This window comes from Amblyomma mixtum, chromosome 2 (genome assembly GCF_055824585.1).
Source record: "Amblyomma mixtum isolate Tamu chromosome 2, ASM5582458v1, whole genome shotgun sequence".
In the NCBI taxonomy this organism is placed as follows: domain Eukaryota; kingdom Metazoa; phylum Arthropoda; class Arachnida; order Ixodida; family Ixodidae; genus Amblyomma; species Amblyomma mixtum.
Genome location: NC_143013.1, coordinates 260,629,713 through 260,646,842, shown reverse-complemented (window position 1 = coordinate 260,646,842; position 17,130 = coordinate 260,629,713). Strand labels below are relative to the sequence as shown.

General features: G+C 46.2%; 1 protein-coding gene across 1 annotated transcript in view; it reads right to left on the bottom strand.

Moving 5' to 3' along the window:
* Window positions 1-1,064: 1,064 nt before the first annotated feature.
* LOC149363748 (sodium/glucose cotransporter 4-like) overlaps window positions 1,065-17,130 on the bottom strand; it is a 41,623-nt gene continuing 25,557 nt past the window's right edge. The window contains exons 6-14 of the mRNA XM_089573696.1: window positions 16,401-16,506; window positions 16,090-16,170; window positions 14,568-14,791; window positions 11,417-11,552; window positions 10,346-10,453; window positions 8,675-8,994; window positions 7,098-7,319; window positions 6,021-6,240; window positions 1,065-4,549 (exon numbers count right to left, since the gene is read on the bottom strand). Of these exons, the coding sequence (XP_089429822.1) occupies window positions 4,323-4,549; window positions 6,021-6,240; window positions 7,098-7,319; window positions 8,675-8,994; window positions 10,346-10,453; window positions 11,417-11,552; window positions 14,568-14,791; window positions 16,090-16,170; window positions 16,401-16,506 (1,644 nt within the window). The 3' untranslated portion in view covers window positions 1,065-4,322. The remainder of the gene's footprint in view (window positions 4,550-6,020; window positions 6,241-7,097; window positions 7,320-8,674; window positions 8,995-10,345; window positions 10,454-11,416; window positions 11,553-14,567; window positions 14,792-16,089; window positions 16,171-16,400; window positions 16,507-17,130) is intronic.

Below are 17,130 nucleotides of genomic sequence, written 5' to 3'. Positions count from 1 at the left end.
TAAGCGATGGCAGATGACTCTTCGCCGCTGCTGGGCAGTTGTCCTCAAGCTTCGAGCCAGTGCCCAAATGATGAATGTCTCACCCTGAGTTACCGAGATCATCTACCTTTTCCGACTCAAATGACATGAAGTACGACGACGGATTCACCGACATCGTGAACTTGCATCTCAAAAGGAAACTTCGTACGATTTCGAGGAAATGTAGGCCTTTCCGTCCGCTAAACAGTTCGGCCGCATGGCGGTGCCCCTAGCCGCCTGCTGAGTTCTTCTCTCAGCGGCATCTTCACACCAGCACTTGGGCAGCTGGCGCCATCTGCAGAAACTTCTTGTAACTAGACGTGCCTACCTAATTCATTGCAATGACGAAAACTGTTTTTTGATTGACTTTCAACATCGAAAGTTGGTAGTTGTGTTATAATCAAGCCTTAAATAACGAACATTTCACTATTTTCCATACATTAGGAGAACACTATTAAATAGAAACGGCGACTATATTTCTGTGCGTACAAAGAGAAGCCATGTTTGTGCTCCGTAGCTTCGGCTCCACTACCATAAAAGTTGTCGCGCAATCCAAAAACGGTCGTGCGTTTCTTCGATCAGATCTGTGCAGGAAATTCATTGTTCTTACATGTCCCTTTCATCGATAATTAAATGGCATGGCTTCTTCCAAATATACATACCTCAATATACTATGTATAGTTCATGACCCCCTTAATGGGTATCCTACAGCAAAGTAGCTCATCCGTATTTTTGAAATAGTGCATCGTACTTCGTATTTCAACTATGCTTAATTTTCAAACTCTCAATGAAATAAACAAAGGTTAAAAATGTTTACACCAAGTCATCACGCTATTTGCTCTTTCACCCAGCGTTGAAGGTGTAGTTCCTCAAAGTTTTTTGGCATGCTGAGAGATGTTCGAGCCCACCAACCAGGGTGCACAACCAGTAGCAAACTCCTCTACCTTCGCTAACAGCCGTGTTATCTTAAACGGTGAGCTTCGAATGCTGTCTCGGTGCTCTCATACTTACTGCAAACGAAGAAATATCACATTGAACAGGTCATGTAAGAAGACATATATAGGTGGGTTTATTCATTTCGTATTCTTTACAAAAGGGTTTTGAAGTCGTAAGACGCAATATCATTAACGATAGCATGTTTGCAACGAGAACTGACGCCCAAATGATGTCTTGAGTTCAATAACAGGCTGTGTAAAACTCAAGGGTGCAATATTGAGAAATTGAGCGAAAGTTTGCAGCATTTCTCACTGTTTAATTTCACGTGTAGCGTGAGGGAAACGAATGCATAGAGCAATCGCACACAAAAACGCAGAGCACGGTATACCTCATCCATATGCCGCATCTACTACGCATAAATATGAATAATCTCAAACCATAAGTGCCATAAACCGTATTCTGAAAACGTCAGGCTTAAAGATGTTAAATTCGGTAATTTAGGACGTGTTTCGATGCCCCCAATTGCTAAAATGCTTGTCGCCATGATACTGTGGCCATGTCTTGACGTGATTAGATAACCCGAATTAAAAGCTCGGTCCCGCTTTCGTACATTACCACTTGTTTAACGCGGCTAATTAATGTATAATAAAAAAGTAGTTCTCTAAGACATCTGTAAAACCTTATGCAGTTCATTTACCCAAAAGAAGTTCATAGGTCAAGCAATAAAAATATTTTTGATCTATATACATATGCTTAAAAAACTGCTTCCTCAGCTACGAAAATTTGCAACAACCCGGGATATATGACGTCATGCCTGAGAAGTAGCACAAAGAGATTTAATCAGACTAGCATATTGCTCTCGCTCCCCAAGCTGAAATCGGTTTCTGTATATGAATGACCTGTCACTTTGCTGCTCTTCATTAGCATAATAAATATTGTGATATGTTCATTCACACTACAAACCGGACGTCATATAACAAGCCTTTAAGGTCAACTCTCGTATCTTCATGTATGGTCACAAGAAAACCCCATCTTGCTTGTTCGCGTGCTTTTGCATCAATTATGAGTTAGACGCCAAGTAGCGCCACACTTTAACTGAATAATAACCATATACAGTCATGAATAATTGTTTATGCAAGTCATTCTTTCAACCATTTCAGTAATCAGCAGAACGAACATAAGCTCCTCACCCCACGGCATGAAGAGTTGAAAGAATATAATGACATGAACGCACCAGCACACAAAAAAAATAAAACACACCCACGCAATGATTCATTTTCACTGAGTATGTGGTACCAAAACCACTCAAATAGCTTGCTTTCAAAAGCAGTCACAGTCACATATCGAAACAACCATACTGACGCAGGTTTTCAGCTGTGATGAGCGTCAGTTTCCTTGATTTTGAAAATAAAATCCACGCAAAAACACACAAAAGCAACTTCTCGATAAAAGGTCACAAAATTTCACGCCTGCAACATTTTAAAAAAGATCTAAAAGCTCCTTAAGCATAAATATGCAAACAGTTTTACAAGATTAAACCACCAATTTTCAACCTTCAGACTGCACTGGTGAGTACAGGGTTAGAGCGTACCTCTTTTGTCAAAATTTGCGCACTCAAATATTCAGTACTTCTAGATGGCGTCCGCAAGTAACAGTTGCTAAATGAGACGATTTTCGCGCAAAGAAAGCAATAAAAACGAGTGGGTTGTAGTCATTACTTTGCGGTCACCAGGACTAGTACATAGCGCACTGCGCATTATAATAGCTGGCTTTGACGTATGTAAGCGCAACAATGTTGCTACTGTTATCAGCGATGCTCAGCAGCCAATAGGCGCTCCTCACAAAAATCGCTGAGGAAAAACCTCGTTAGAAAAATATTTACACAAGGCCAGCCCTATCAAAATACCATCATCGAGCTGTATGCGAAAAAACTACACGTTAAGGAGCTCCTTGTACTGCCGCTTACTAAGTCACAGTACTCTCGCAAGGAAGTGGTGAGAGGTCGGGAGTTCTGCTTACGAAGCAAAAAAAAAAAAATAGAGCGCAGTTAGAACATCAGATTCTAACTTGCTGGCTGAGACAGTTCGGATGCTGCAGTTTCCAACCATAATCAGCTGATTCAAATGAGTTCGTTAATGACCCAGACACTGCAAAAGCAACGGTATCGCGCTCCATCCCCTCAGTTTCCTCCAAATTATTAGTCTTAAGTTGCCCGCAGCTGCCCAGTGAGAGTTGGTAAATTAATACTTGCGGTATACTGCTACAGCAGAGTACAAAATGAACTGCCGCTTCCCAACCTTACCCTGAAAAAGTAAGTACGGTTCCGCGTGTACCCACGTAGAAAAAAAAAGAATAACAGCTACAGAAATGAAATAAGCCCGCATTCTCAGCTCTGATGTAGTGGATGCACCACGCGAGGCGCACCGTCATGCGATCTTTTTAAGTGCATAATAACAACACAACCTATAGTCTTTGGTTCATATGATTCCTCTTGTTCATCAGAACACCGCGGTAACAAACCTGGAGTTAGTTGCAACAAAGCACTCATTACCCCTACATGGAGCTCATAGTCCTCTGCTGGAATTGCAACGCATCCACCGCTCCGCCGCGGTGGTCGAAGATAAAGCTTGAAGCAAACGAGGCGTGGCAATGCAGTAGATTCTTAATCGTGATGAAGGTAAAAGCGAATGTGACCCACCAAATTACCCGTGGTAGTTGTCATAACATCCCTGTACAGTGACATCACCAGGCTGCGTGGCAACCAACGTCAATACAGCACTTCTGTGGCGTAGCGTTTTGTGATCCTGACTCCCTGAAGCGGCCTCGTCTTTTGCCCAAGTACAAGATCATGCACAATGCTGTAAGAAGTACGTCAAAACATTTACGCAAGCCCATCTGTTTTGATCCGGGACTTCTCAAATTTCACAAGCGGTTGGTCCCGAGTCACAGCTCAAATAAAACCAAAGAAAAAACAACAAAGAGAAGTCCGCACACGCGTCGGACCAAAGAGGAGTTTGCACCATCACCCCAGGTCCCTTGAGCGTCCTATCACAGACATAACGAGTTCGAGAACGCACACTGTCACCCAGTGCCACAATTGACACATGTAGACTAAAAAACACTGTGTCCAGCGTACACACGACTCGTCCAGGGTGAGTTCGGCAAGCCACGGGAAGATCTCAACCATGCTTTGCCGTCCATCAGCGCTCGGCAATCATCCGTAGTTCCAGAGTCTTCTGATACTTCACAACCGGCAGTGCGGTGTCATCTTCCAGGAGACCCTGCAGGTCACCTTCGTAGTATCATGAGCTCGAGTCGTCAAGGAAAGGAGTACGAGCAGGCTCGAAGAGTGACAGGATGGAGGCTGTTCAGGCGTAGAATCCCCAGACGAACGCGCAGATGAGCATGAGCAGGACTGCGTTCAAGGTGGTCACGGTACCCCACACAGGATGCTCGTCCAGGGCTTTGACGGCATCCTCGGCCTCCTGCTCGGGACTCATGGCGGGCGTCTGGTTGGCCGCCATCTCCTCTTCTTCCAAGTGTGTCGATGTGACGCCGCATATGCAGAACAGCGCCTTCTTGAAGCCACGCAGTTCTGCATAAGGAGGGCAGAACGGATAGTAAGAACGTGCTGTTATAAACACTTTGGCCTATAGAATTATCATATGCAGCCATGAAATTTTATTCGTTTGTTTGACATGGGTTATCTGTGTTTTATTTACTTGTAGCTTCATATTTTATATGTCAAGCAGTCATTAGTCCTCAAATATATCTTCGGGCGAAGAATGAAGTTTAAAACCACCTAAACATGTTCAAACGTCTTGAAAACGTGTTGAAACGTTTTATGACGTTCGTCCTGCGCAGGTGCAGTACTGCGGACTTCCAAGTCTGTACCGGTCGCAAGAGCTTGCACTGAGGAAACAAAAACTGGAGGGTACACATAAGCTGCGCATTAAAAGATACGAGCATTGATGAGTTAATGCCCGTATGTACGGAATCGATCATTCTCTAATTTAAATTCATATATCGCGGGGAGTCATACCACTCCTGGCACAGGAGTGCACCGATTAAGCTATCCACCACTGCCCTGCGATAGCAGGTGCTGCCATCGGTGGGGCTTGTGTGACCCAGGTTGCTCTTCCGGAGCAACCTCTCGCGACCAATCATTAATTTAACTGCCACCTGCCACGGGGACAAGTTTGCTCACAATAGGTGGGCAGATTGCGCTGACGTTACAAGGTCACGTGACCCAGGTGGCCACCTGCCACCTAGGTTGTTTCTCCGGGGATTTTCGCGATTTTTTTTTCTGACGGCCAACGACGGCTTTTTTGCGACACGAGACCCTTAACTTTTAGGGCTCCAGCTAGAAAAGAAATCAATAATTGCACGTCTGCAACCAGGCTACAATGGCAGAAGCTAAATGTTTACATGAATATAAATACACGTGGGCCAGTGCAAGTGCAACTCCGTTCAGTTCCTATCACGTCTATAAGCCCAGTTAGAGCTCGCGTTGTGAAGAAACTGGGTGCATCTCCTCTTTGTTTGTTCTTTACTTTCTACGATGACACGAAAGCCTGACCGCGACGCACCTCGTCTATTTCTATCTGTCCGTTTTATCCCCCTATAAGCCCCTACTGACCAGCTATACATCGCATTCTTCGGATGTTTCAAATTACGAATAAACTGGTTAGAAGCGACCTCTGGCGTCTTCCGCCCACTTTGCCTCCCTGTTTCTTTCTCAAGTGTGTTGCGAAAATGCACTGGCAGGGACACTCTGTGGTACATTGCACAAGCACGAAAAGTACCAAATCTTCGGCTCTGACGACTGCACCTTGCAGCCAGGCAAAGAACTTTCTGAAGCGCTTCCAAAACTTTCCACTTTGTATCAAGAGCATGTATGGTGATTTTGCGAAAAGGATGACCATTGAACGTTTCACTGTACCTGAGGTACATTTTCCCGTGGCCCATGACAACAAACACGTAAAATCAAAGGCAACCCAAAATTGTGACTGTCAGCGGGTGCATTGAATAAGGCTACTTGCTGAGAGCGGTAGACAGTAACACACCTTTCCGTGGGGCAGCTTGTATGGCCTCGTGTGGAGACGTGTGGCCCCGGACTGTCATGGGGAGGTCGTTGGAAGCCAGATTGGACCTGCTCCCATTGTAGGCCATGTTGTCTGCACCGTCGCTGATGGGCTTGATGGATGGTGGCACCGCCTTGTGTGGCTTGTCGAGGTCTTCCCGGACCTCGGTGCTGAACCTCGACGCGAAGGTCAACCGGTAGAGCTGCGTGACCGGAAGGAAATAACGTTGAAAGAACGTCGATTCAGTGTCATCGTGGCCATTCTGACGGGTATATTCAAGTCTACTACAAGACAGAAGCTTCCACGCGGCAAATAAATTTCGCAGTGAACTCCCATCACCGCACTCCTCGCAGCATTCTTTATAATAAGTTTTCCTAACACTGGCCTCAAATCTATCTCTACCCGAACACCAATGAGTTTGTATTAAATACTTCGATGTTCAACCTCAATGCGAAGAAATGACGCGAAATTATCTGCAAATTTATGAAAGGTTAACACTTATTATACCTACACATTCAGTCATTCATTCATTCATTCATTCATCAGTTTCTAGAAGCTATGCAGACCCTTATGTTACCTGAAGAATCCAATGCGATAGTTTAAGATTTTGCATTTGTCGCACCTACTGGTGCAACTTCTGTGCGTGTTTGCTATTTTTTTTTTAATTTGCCTCCACTGGGTAGGGGCCTGTGATTGGTTCCTTTGCGGTCAGGTGGCCTTGTGACATCATACCTCTCTCGACCAATCAACACATTTGTGACATCGGACGGCGGATTCGCTCTCCTGATGGGAACTCTCATGCTACCGCATTAGAAGCTAAACTGAAGTACACGTACAAGTAGTATGCGCGTAACAGAAAAAAAAAATGGGTTTAACATGGCAGTAGTTCCTAACGCTCCCATATTCATCGATACGGTGTCACCGTCGCCGCCGTCACCGTCGTCGCAAAACAAACTTTTGTTTCGGTATGAGTCACTTAGTATAAAAGAGTTCAAAAAAATATTTTAATCATATAGGCGTTAGATTGGAAACACTTACGAACACTTGTATAACACTTGCCTGTCTATCGTCGATGGGTGGCGTGAGCAGGCTGATGACGCCCGTGGCGATTACGGAGATGATGAACAGGAGCACGCCAAAGTGCAGGTAATGCATGTGCGCGATGACGTCAGGTCGGGGATCCTGGTCAGTGCTGCCGCAGCTCGGAACCGCGTACGAAAACTCCCAGCCGAATCGAATGAGGCCGATGGCCAGGCCGATCATCAGGCCCCAGAAGGCGCCCTGTGAACATGGAAAGATGGGCTCGGTTCTGTACATTTTTCAATGTGTGAAACATTTACGATGCCTCCCCTACCGCATACGGTAAAGTACATTATGAGAAAACTGTGGTACTGCTGCCTACTTCCGTTAAATTCTGATCCCCACCTTCAAGGTTGAATGGACAAACGTGATGAGAATATGCAAGACTGCAACAAAGATGGGTATCGAAAATTACGAAATGCATAGAAATCATTGTCCAGAGTGCTCGCTTAACTTTGCGAGTAGGCGCAAGCATCGGGCAAGGCGATGCGATTGTTTTGCCTGCATCATAGGCTGCGTATAGATGCTAACATTTGTAACACCCACGCTGCTACTGTACGTAGCTTCTGTAGGCTCAGACATAACAGCGCATACCTTTTTAGTACAGTGACAAGCATTCAGTTTAGCAGATGTATCCTGAAGCCTGACTGCAAACTGAAGTAGATCGCTGATATTATGAGCGCAGTATTCTAAAAATCGACTTTTGGCTATTGTGCGCTAGTGAGAACTGTTCTGCATGTGCAATGAAACATGGTGCTGGTTGTCGACCTGCAGAACAGTTTCTATGTGGTCAAAAGGTTCAGATCTCCTGTTCTAGTATAATTTCACCAGTACGAAACAAGTCACCTGAACAAGGCTTGCATGCACATGGTTTTGGCCTTTCTTTCCACTTCCCGGTTAGAAAAACACCAGAGGGCCATAAAGCCTATTTAGTACAATGCCCTTTTTTCTTTTATTTGACACTTCCTTAAGGCCTGAAGCTTTAAAGCAGCGGATCCTACAACAATGCGATGAAGGAATACACTACTGCACTTGCGCTCGTTAAACCTGATGTCCTGAAATATGGGCACAACGACCGTGTCGACGTATGCCGTAGCCGCTGAGGACGGCTACCCAGATCACGTTTATGAGGGAACCTGAAACATCGTGACCGACAAAGCAGGGCGGATACATCAACTGGATAGCACTTATTGTATTGCTGTATCTGAAAATACATGATGTATTTTTGTAGCGAGAGCTACACTAAGCCAGCTCTTCGAGCCTTCAGCGTGGCACCCAGTAAGCTCAGTGGCGGCGCCGTGGCCTTGAGCCGGTTGGTCACGTGATGCGGAGCAGCTGCCGCTGCCGGCGGCGCAGGGCGCCGGCGAAAACGATCTGCAACAGCTGTGCGCATGCGCCGCGTCGAGTGGGAGGGGGGAGGTGTCGCAACTGTATACCTAGGCAGCTCGGCGGAGCTCTCGCATCACTCAAGGTTTAATCAGAGCTAAACCACAGCCAATTTTTCTTTTGTGCTCCTCTTTTCCGGCGCGAGAAAGGCGAAGTGAACACAAACTCACTGGTTCGTTGACGCGCTTCCAGGAGACGGCGAGGACGTAGACGGCGCACACGGGCGGCGCCAGGTAGCTGGTGACACTCTGGATGTAGTGGAACAGCTGGCTGCTGGGGAAGTGCTCGATGATGGGGATCCACACGATGCTCAGGCCGACCAGCACGACGACGAAGGAGCGGCCCACGATGAGCAGCTCGACGTCCGAGGCGTTCTTGCGGAACTTCTTCCAGATGTCGATGGTGAAGATGGTGGACGAGCTGTTGAAGATGGACGTCAGCGACGACATCAGCGCCGCAAGCATCACAGACAGCATCATGCCACGGGCACCTGCGGTGGAAAGAAATGGTGTGCAGTGTTGAAAGAAAAGCTTTACGAAGGTTTACTTCGAGTTGTTGATGAAAAGACAACAGAGTGTAAACCGCGCTAAGGGACGAGGACGACCTCGTTCTCGACATTTAGCAGAACCGCTTGCACCATGTTGCCGGTAACGAATGTAGAAAGAGGAGATGTCTAATGCTTGCTAGAAGATGAAGATCAAGGAAGTGATAAAAGAACTTTGAAAAACCAAAGCCGAAAGTCTTAAAGCGTCTTAAACGTATTTTGTACAACTAAAAAGACGCTAAATAAAGACGAATAAGGGCCAAGAAGATAAAACGTAAATATTTCAGGTTTGTCATCGATGGGATAGTCACAGCTGCTTTCTTAGACGTCCTAAGAGACTATCTGTTCTGTTATTGTCACTTTGTGTCCTAGCCATTTTAGCAGCAACTTAAAAAAAAAACTTCCCCCTCCGACACCACGTGAAGAATGACAGGAACAATACAGCAATAAATGACTTGGATGAAACAACAGGGAAAGAGGAAAAGAGGGGATTAAGAAGATACAGGGAAAATTCGTGAAAGTGACTCCAGTTAAAAAATGCAGGGGGCACATCGTGAGGCGAAAGCCTTAAGCGCGGTGTTGCTGCTTGTGTCACTGATGTGTGGTTAAGATGTTAAGCTTCGCCTCTAAGAGTGGAACGCGACAGTGTCTTGCAACGCTGCCAGGGAGTCCGCAAAGCGCCATCGCCGTTCGGCTCTACGCCTTGCTCGTCGGTAAATTGTTTTTTTTTGAGGAAAGCAAATGTATCTGTCTCGCATACCTCGGTGGACACTTGAACCTCGCCGTAACGGGAAGAGAGGAAGATGGGAGTGAACGAAGACGCCGTATTCACTAGACGCGTCCTTGTTCATTCCAAACCATCGAGCTGGCATGGCGGAGTGGTTAACATACTCGTCTCGCACTCCGGAGACCGGGGTTCGATTCTCGAACTCGACCAATTTCCTACTCGGTTTTACTTATTTATCTGGCCTGATTAGAAAGGTTAATTACGCTAATTTGGTGATTAAGCAATTAACTAAACTCGTTACCCCTTACTTGGAGCATCACTGTACGATACCTTTAATTGGTTGTATGGTTACTAGCCAAAGTACAATTGGCCCCGTTTGAAATTCGCGCACTGTGACGTCGCGACCGTTTCGACCAATTGAAAAGCGTGACATTTCTGTCGACAACTCCTGCTTACAACGATGAGGCATTAAAGGCTTCCGCCTTAAAAACAGTGGCCTAACGACAAAGGGTTGCACGCTCGCCAACCTTCTTTCAGCATGGTCGCGCTATTCTTCTGACGTTTGCTTACCGATAGGCATGAGCTTGACGACGAGAAGAGGGTAGGCGATGTTGGTGCAGCCATTCTCACTGCCGCAAATCTCTCGGCAGCGATCGGGGTCAGAGCAGGCCACGAGATCTGTACGCGGTGGGGCAAAGAACGCATACGAAACTAGTGAGTGGCTGAGTTCAGGCACCCGATTCCTACGGGGATCAAAGAATTAAACAAAAGCGGGGAGTCACAACATATCGCGGCCTTTTCAAAATTTTTGGCACCGAGAGTTTCCGTGCCCCTTTTTATTTACTACAAATGTGTAGCATCTGGAAGCTGCCCAGAAGGGTGCTTAAGCCCCCGATTATAAAGACCATTTCTAACTGAAGTGAAGGATTCTTCCTTTCCCTATTTTTTTTCTGTAAATAAGAACAAAGGAGCGCGACAAACGTTGTCATTACGGCTACTTCAGCATCCTATTCCACCAGTAGCATTGTTGTCGCCTTGTCCACGAACGCGTAGGGTGCAAGAAATAATGGAACCTCAATTTCTTACTCCACACTCCGGCGACATTTTGCCATTTAAAGGCAACCGAATCCACCAATAAATTTCTGAGCGCCGCAGCACCACTCCGCCTTTTTCACAAGCCCACTCTGCGCACGCGCGCCTTTTCTTCTACAGTTCCACTGGTTGAAAAAAAACCGCCTGGTCGTACTGCGCATGCGCAGTTCATGTTAGTGACAGGCGCATGCGACAGATGGCAGCAGCTGTCAAGCACAGATATACTTTGAAGGCGTAGCCGGCTTATGGAACCAGACCACGCCTGCGTCTTCCATGTGCATCATCATCATCATCAGCCTGACTACACCAACCGCAGGGCAAAGACCTCTCCCATGTCTCACCAATTAACCCTGTCCTTTGTCATATGGATTTGTTTTCAACCAGTAGCAGACGAATATTCTCCACTCCCCAGAGGGCGCCACGTCTTGTGAAAAAGGCGGATTGTTCCTGGCCAGTAGTTCATGGCCATTCATGTATAAATAATGTCTTTGTCGTCTTATTAGGGGACTGAAAAGACATGCTGTGAACACGAGGAAATGTAGAACCCACCTGGGAACAGGACGCGGGCTGCCATTCCGGGCAACACGAGGAGGTACAGGGGCAGCAGCTTGAGGTAACCGGCTAAGACGCAACCAGCCTTAGCATGAACCATGTTCTTGGCGGAGAGGGCTCGCTGGACGATCACCTGCGAAAGCACACATCGCGCTGTCACAAAACAAGGACCGTAGCTAGTTCGTTGGCGAACTGTTTGTATAACCAGACACCACTTCAATATTCATGCACTTGAACCCGAAACAACAAACTAAAATGAGAGAAAACTTCATTTTTTTGTCTTCAAGGCCTGTTTTTTTGTGCCTGTGTGTTGCGAATACTTATCAACATGAACCAGCTGGACAGAAAAGACAAGAATTGTGCCCTTTAGGGCCCTTCGGTAGAAGTGAAGGAGAGTATGTTTCAGTGAAGAACATTTAGTAAATTTCGGCAATGGTCGTTTCGTTTATTGTGCAGTCGTAATTATTTTAATGATATTTTATTCTTTGGTAAGAGCGCGCAACAGACAGCCTCTTAATCTTTTTGCTACCTGTCAATGTAGTCGAGGTAGATATAAGCCACAACGACCTTCTTTTGTTGTCCTTTTATTTAATTTCTCTCGTTTTTCATTTCTAAACATTGGCCGACAAACTGCAGCTCAAACGAGCGGCTGTCATTTGAAAAAATTCAAAGCGTTGCAAAGTAGCTTTTATGTGGCTGCTATATCCATGTGGCAACAATGTTTTCCGGAGACCTTCCAACAATCGCCGTTGTTCAACTGCAAATAGCGTCGCTTCATATCGTGGAAACGATATTAGTGAAACGTTTCGAAACACGTTGGTCGCGTCCATTTATAAGCTTCTATTATTTACCCGTCTCAGAGGCAATATCAGGGGCGCCGATTTTTCGCAGTAACGCGCGAAAAGCATGTGCTCCCTCTGAACAACAAAAAAAATCGAAAGGTTGGGGAGGAGCGCACGAAAGAAAACAGTCGTAAATCTTCGCGCCAGCATAAAGGGGACTATCACCCCACCTCGTGCCACAAACCGATAGCGTGCGTCTCGCTGACAATTTTAGTTTTCCGCCCTTTCACAATTATGCTTTGTTCGCTGTCTGCGAGATGGCGCAACGTCCTCGATTATTTGCTCGCCAGTTGCCTTTGCCTAAAACAGACCGAAAAAACTCTCTCTCTCTCTCCGGAAAGAGCTGTTCACGGCTGATTTCGTTTCAGCAACGAAACGTTAGCAGCTGAACATTGTTTCGGTATGGCGCTGAACTGCACAACAGAATTTGCACAACAGAATTTGCATGGTTTTGTTTGAACGCAGGGTGGTGCAGACCTGCAGGCGGCCAGAATTTTATAGGCATGATTTCTTAGCTCCACAAAAAACAGGAGGAACAACAGCTAATGTCTTGTATAGTGTAGAGATAAAAAAAGAATTTTCTGCAGACCTCGTTTAGGGCCATTTGCGAGTTCTTGAGTGTATGCAACTATAAATAACTCTACTTTTGTTCTACCTGTACCGCTCTTTTCCAAAAGGGACCATGTGACTGGGATTTGGCTCTCAGTGTTATATGGAACCCTTACGGCACTTCCAAAGACAAAAAATTACCCGAAAGGTACGGAGGGCTTCAGGGGTTCTAGCCTGACAAAGATTAAAAATTCTCCACTACATGGCTAAAAAATAAACCCCCGTTGTCTAGCTATTTTTAGCAAAGACGGTCCCTACATGTAAGAACGACTCAGGACTGGCTATCGTCCCACCCGCTACCGCCACTAATCTGCGCGCTATTAGAAAGCGATCCTCTCGATGACGTTCGAACGCACAGTCTTTAAATCGTACCATCTGGGAAACTCCGCTACAACAAGTGATTAGTCCCAGCGGCCATAGAGTTTCTCAATATTACGTAGAGGGAAAGCTGGCGACATCGTATATGCGAGTTTCTTAAAGACCACTTGGTCCACCTTCACGAATGCTGGGAAGAGGAGGTTTCTTATTTGGCTTGGCTAGTGATGGACCGAAAAGGTGAATTCGGCCTCGACATCGTAGCTGCTCCGAAATTCTCTCCTCTGGGCACAGATCGAATTTAATAAGTGCGTTTCTCACTTCTTCAATAAATTTAACCCAAAAGTTAAGCTGCTACGGAAACTTTCACAGCATTTCTTGGACGTTTGCCCCGAGAAGAGTCGTATTGTTATGGCTGAATCAACGTTTCATGTACAACAATAGCCAAGACATATACGAAACATGCTGACCCGAAACACGCGGGTTTGATCCTGGCCGCGGCGGCTGAATTTCGATGGAGGCGAAATTCTAGAGGCCCGTGTACTGTGCGATGTCAGTGTTTGTTAAAGAAACCCAGGTTTGTTAAAGAAACCCAGGTTGTTAAAGAAACCCAGCCCTTCACTACGGCGTCTCTCATAGCCTGAGTCGCTTTGGGCCGTTAAACCCTAATAAAACAAACCAAATCAATCACCTTCCCTGCATTCCTACAGGCGCCTCATGGTGATTGAAGTGAAGCGCCATCAACTTTCCCGTTAGATATTACTGAGAAATTATTGCAGGGGCCACTTTTCGGTTGCATACGGACGGCGGCGCCATCCGTAATGAAAGCTGTCGCCATACATACCACCTTTATCCCCTGAAAAGAGTTTTCTGTTGCTTCTTTTACTTAATTTATCTTTCGGGCAGTTATATCTATCGATTTTTGTTAATGCATATGCTTTGCTCATCGTGTTCTCAGGCGGTTTAGCGTTTATCGACAATCTCGAAGTTTGAAACTTGAACAGTTTACGCTACTGACCACCAGTGTCGCTGCAATCCGCAAACAATGGCCAACTCGGGCCGCCGTTTGATAGATGGACTCTATGAGATCCAGCCAACGGAGTCCCGGACTGAGAACCTTGCCAACCCGCCCTTTAACCCGTAATCTCTTTTCCTTGAATAAACGTTTTATACTACTGCGTCTGACACTACTACAACTATGAGACGTTTCGATAGTGATAATATCGAAGTGATCTTGTTCACGCGCACGATGATGTGTGCCCTGCGTTGGGAAAGAGGCCTTCAACTACTAATAGCGTGCAACTTATCGGGACGATTTCATTGCTTCTCTCTGCCTTGAGTCGGAGTTTCTAGAAACGGGGGGAAGGGTGCAAGTTGCTCACCTGGTCGGAACACCAGTACCAGACGGCCGAGATGGTAATGCCGAAGACAATTCCGGTCCAGGGCAGCTGCGGGTCCGTGGCAGTGCGCAGCAGGTGGTTGTAGTTGTCGGGCACCTTGGAGCAGGACACGTTGTCCAAGGTGTACTTGACGAAGCTCTCGTTGGTAGGCTCGGCGAACGCGAAGTCGTGCATCAGTTTCTCGTAGCCGCCCACTTTGATCAGACCTGCGTCGGCACACAGAAGCGCATATAGGCATGCAGCTGAGCCAGCCATCTGGGAGGCCGAATTTTCACGGATGTTAGTCAGCCCCATGATAAAGCGTACCTACTCTTAAGCAAACATGACAGCAAATAAATAAATGTTTGCGGCTTCTGATTGACAGGCCTCGAGCTTGAGATGTCTAAATGCGTAGTCTCCCATATCTGTAATCATTCAATGGCATAAACAAATAGAAGTTTATATCAGAGCAAGTACGATCATTACTGCCTTGAATCGATCACACGCTCAAGTATGACGATTGTTTTAACCCTCTTTGTATAGGTACAAAACGAGGCTGCACTCAGGTGCATGACGCAGTCAGCACACGAAGCCCGAAGTTTAAAAAGTGAGCGCGAATACTGTTGAGTCAAACAAGATTGAGTCAAAGAAGACTACAGAGGATTAGACAAAAATTCGACATAGCAGCTGCGTAACGTGCGTCCATGAAGCAATTTGCAAATTACACCTAATCTCGACGTCACAAATCTTCACTGGCCAAGCAAACGGTTGCGAGGTCGTTTCTGCCACGATGGCCTTCTTCAATAGCCTCAGTTTGTTTTGCTCGTTCTCATTTTTGTCTTTACTTTTTTTTGCAGACTACCAAACCGCACTAATTAGAATGATGAGCGCTTAGAAACGAAAGACGCTCATAAAAGCAAAAGCAACGAGATATTTGTCGTTTTTAATGTAGTTCTGGTGCGCTGCATTTCTCAAAGCTTCGCCAGACTGTGAGCAAATTCGCATTAACCTCAAGACTATATTTCAATACTGAGAACAGCCTCCCCTCTTGGCACTTGGCAACAACGTCGGCTGTGTGCTCGGTACCTTGAGGCCCATGAATACCAGAGCGCTCCTCGACTCTCAACGGAATTTTATTGCCGCAACTTTCCCTCCGTCTACTTCGAGCTTTATCATCTCCACGCATGCCCCTGACGTCTTTCATTTTTTTGCGACTGTTACCTATGTGTTCGCATTTAACGGTCGCATTCCAAAAGCGCCATAAAGCACTGCTCTAATATTTACGCAGACTCCACATGCAGTACGAACGTACCAAAGGCCCTTTAGAATGCGCAAGATATCGCCAGCAGCGCGGTTTCGACATCTGGAGTGCCCGCTTGTCCCTGCGTCAGCTCTGGGCGGCTTGCACTCCCAAGTGGGATGCCGTATTGCAATGCTATTTCGTCAAAGCCCAACCGGAGACACACAAGAACATGAACAAAGCTAAGCGAACAGAGGCAACGAGAAAGGGCCACAATCTACTTACTCAGCACCATCAGGACAAAGGCTCCAATAACAATGAGGATCGTCTGGACAAAGTCGGTCCATATCACAGCGCTAAGGCCACCTGCGAACATGTAGAAACGAGGTCAGTACTGCTATAGACACTTCTTTTTTTTTCTGAGAAGTGCAATTTGGACTAGCTAAGCTGAGCATACATGCGACACGTATGTACGTGTCTAGCCGACGTCGAAAGCCGCCCACTGCCAGATGCATTGAACAGCGTAGAACAAAAGTACAAGAGAGAAATGGGGGGGGGGGGGGGGGGGGGGGGGGGGAAGCAAACGCAATGCTCACCGGCAACTGTAAAAATGCAGGCGATGGCGAGAAGTACGACGACAGACAGGTAGAGGTTCCAGTCCAGAGCCTGCTTGATGAAGACGGCTCCAGCGAAAAGGTCCGCCTGGGGAAACAGTTTCGATATGTTGTCAAGGGTATTCCCCTTCCTCTAAGTAAGCAGACAGGTGTTGGTAATGGGCGTGTCACCGTATGAAAAGCTATTTGCAATCCCGCTGTACATGCACACAACTTGACTTCGGTCCCATCCAAAGGAGCTATCATGCAGTGAACTATTCCTTTGTAACCCTCTTAATAACTGCACTCTTCTCTATCACCCTTCTTCCATTTTAACTCGCCTATTCCCTCCCTTACACAGAGTAGCATGCCAGCGAATATTCACGCCGGCTAAAATCTGTTTTTCATTAAAGATCTCTCTCTCTCTCTCTAGGTCAGCGAAGCAGTAGTGAGCGTAATGAGGATTGATTGGTGTAATATTGATTGATCCATTGATTGATCGATTGGCTGGTTGTTTTGTTCTTGATGTTTCGACTGGTTGATCTACTGATCCCTCCCACACATAGACACATTGATTTACTATGAATACCTGATCGAATGAGTGACATATTGATCTATCGGCAAATCAACAAACCGTAGATTTTGACTGATTACTTTACTGATCCACTCATTCATTGGTTCATTAATTGACATGTTGATCGGTAGATTTGTTGTTTGATTTATTTATTGAGAT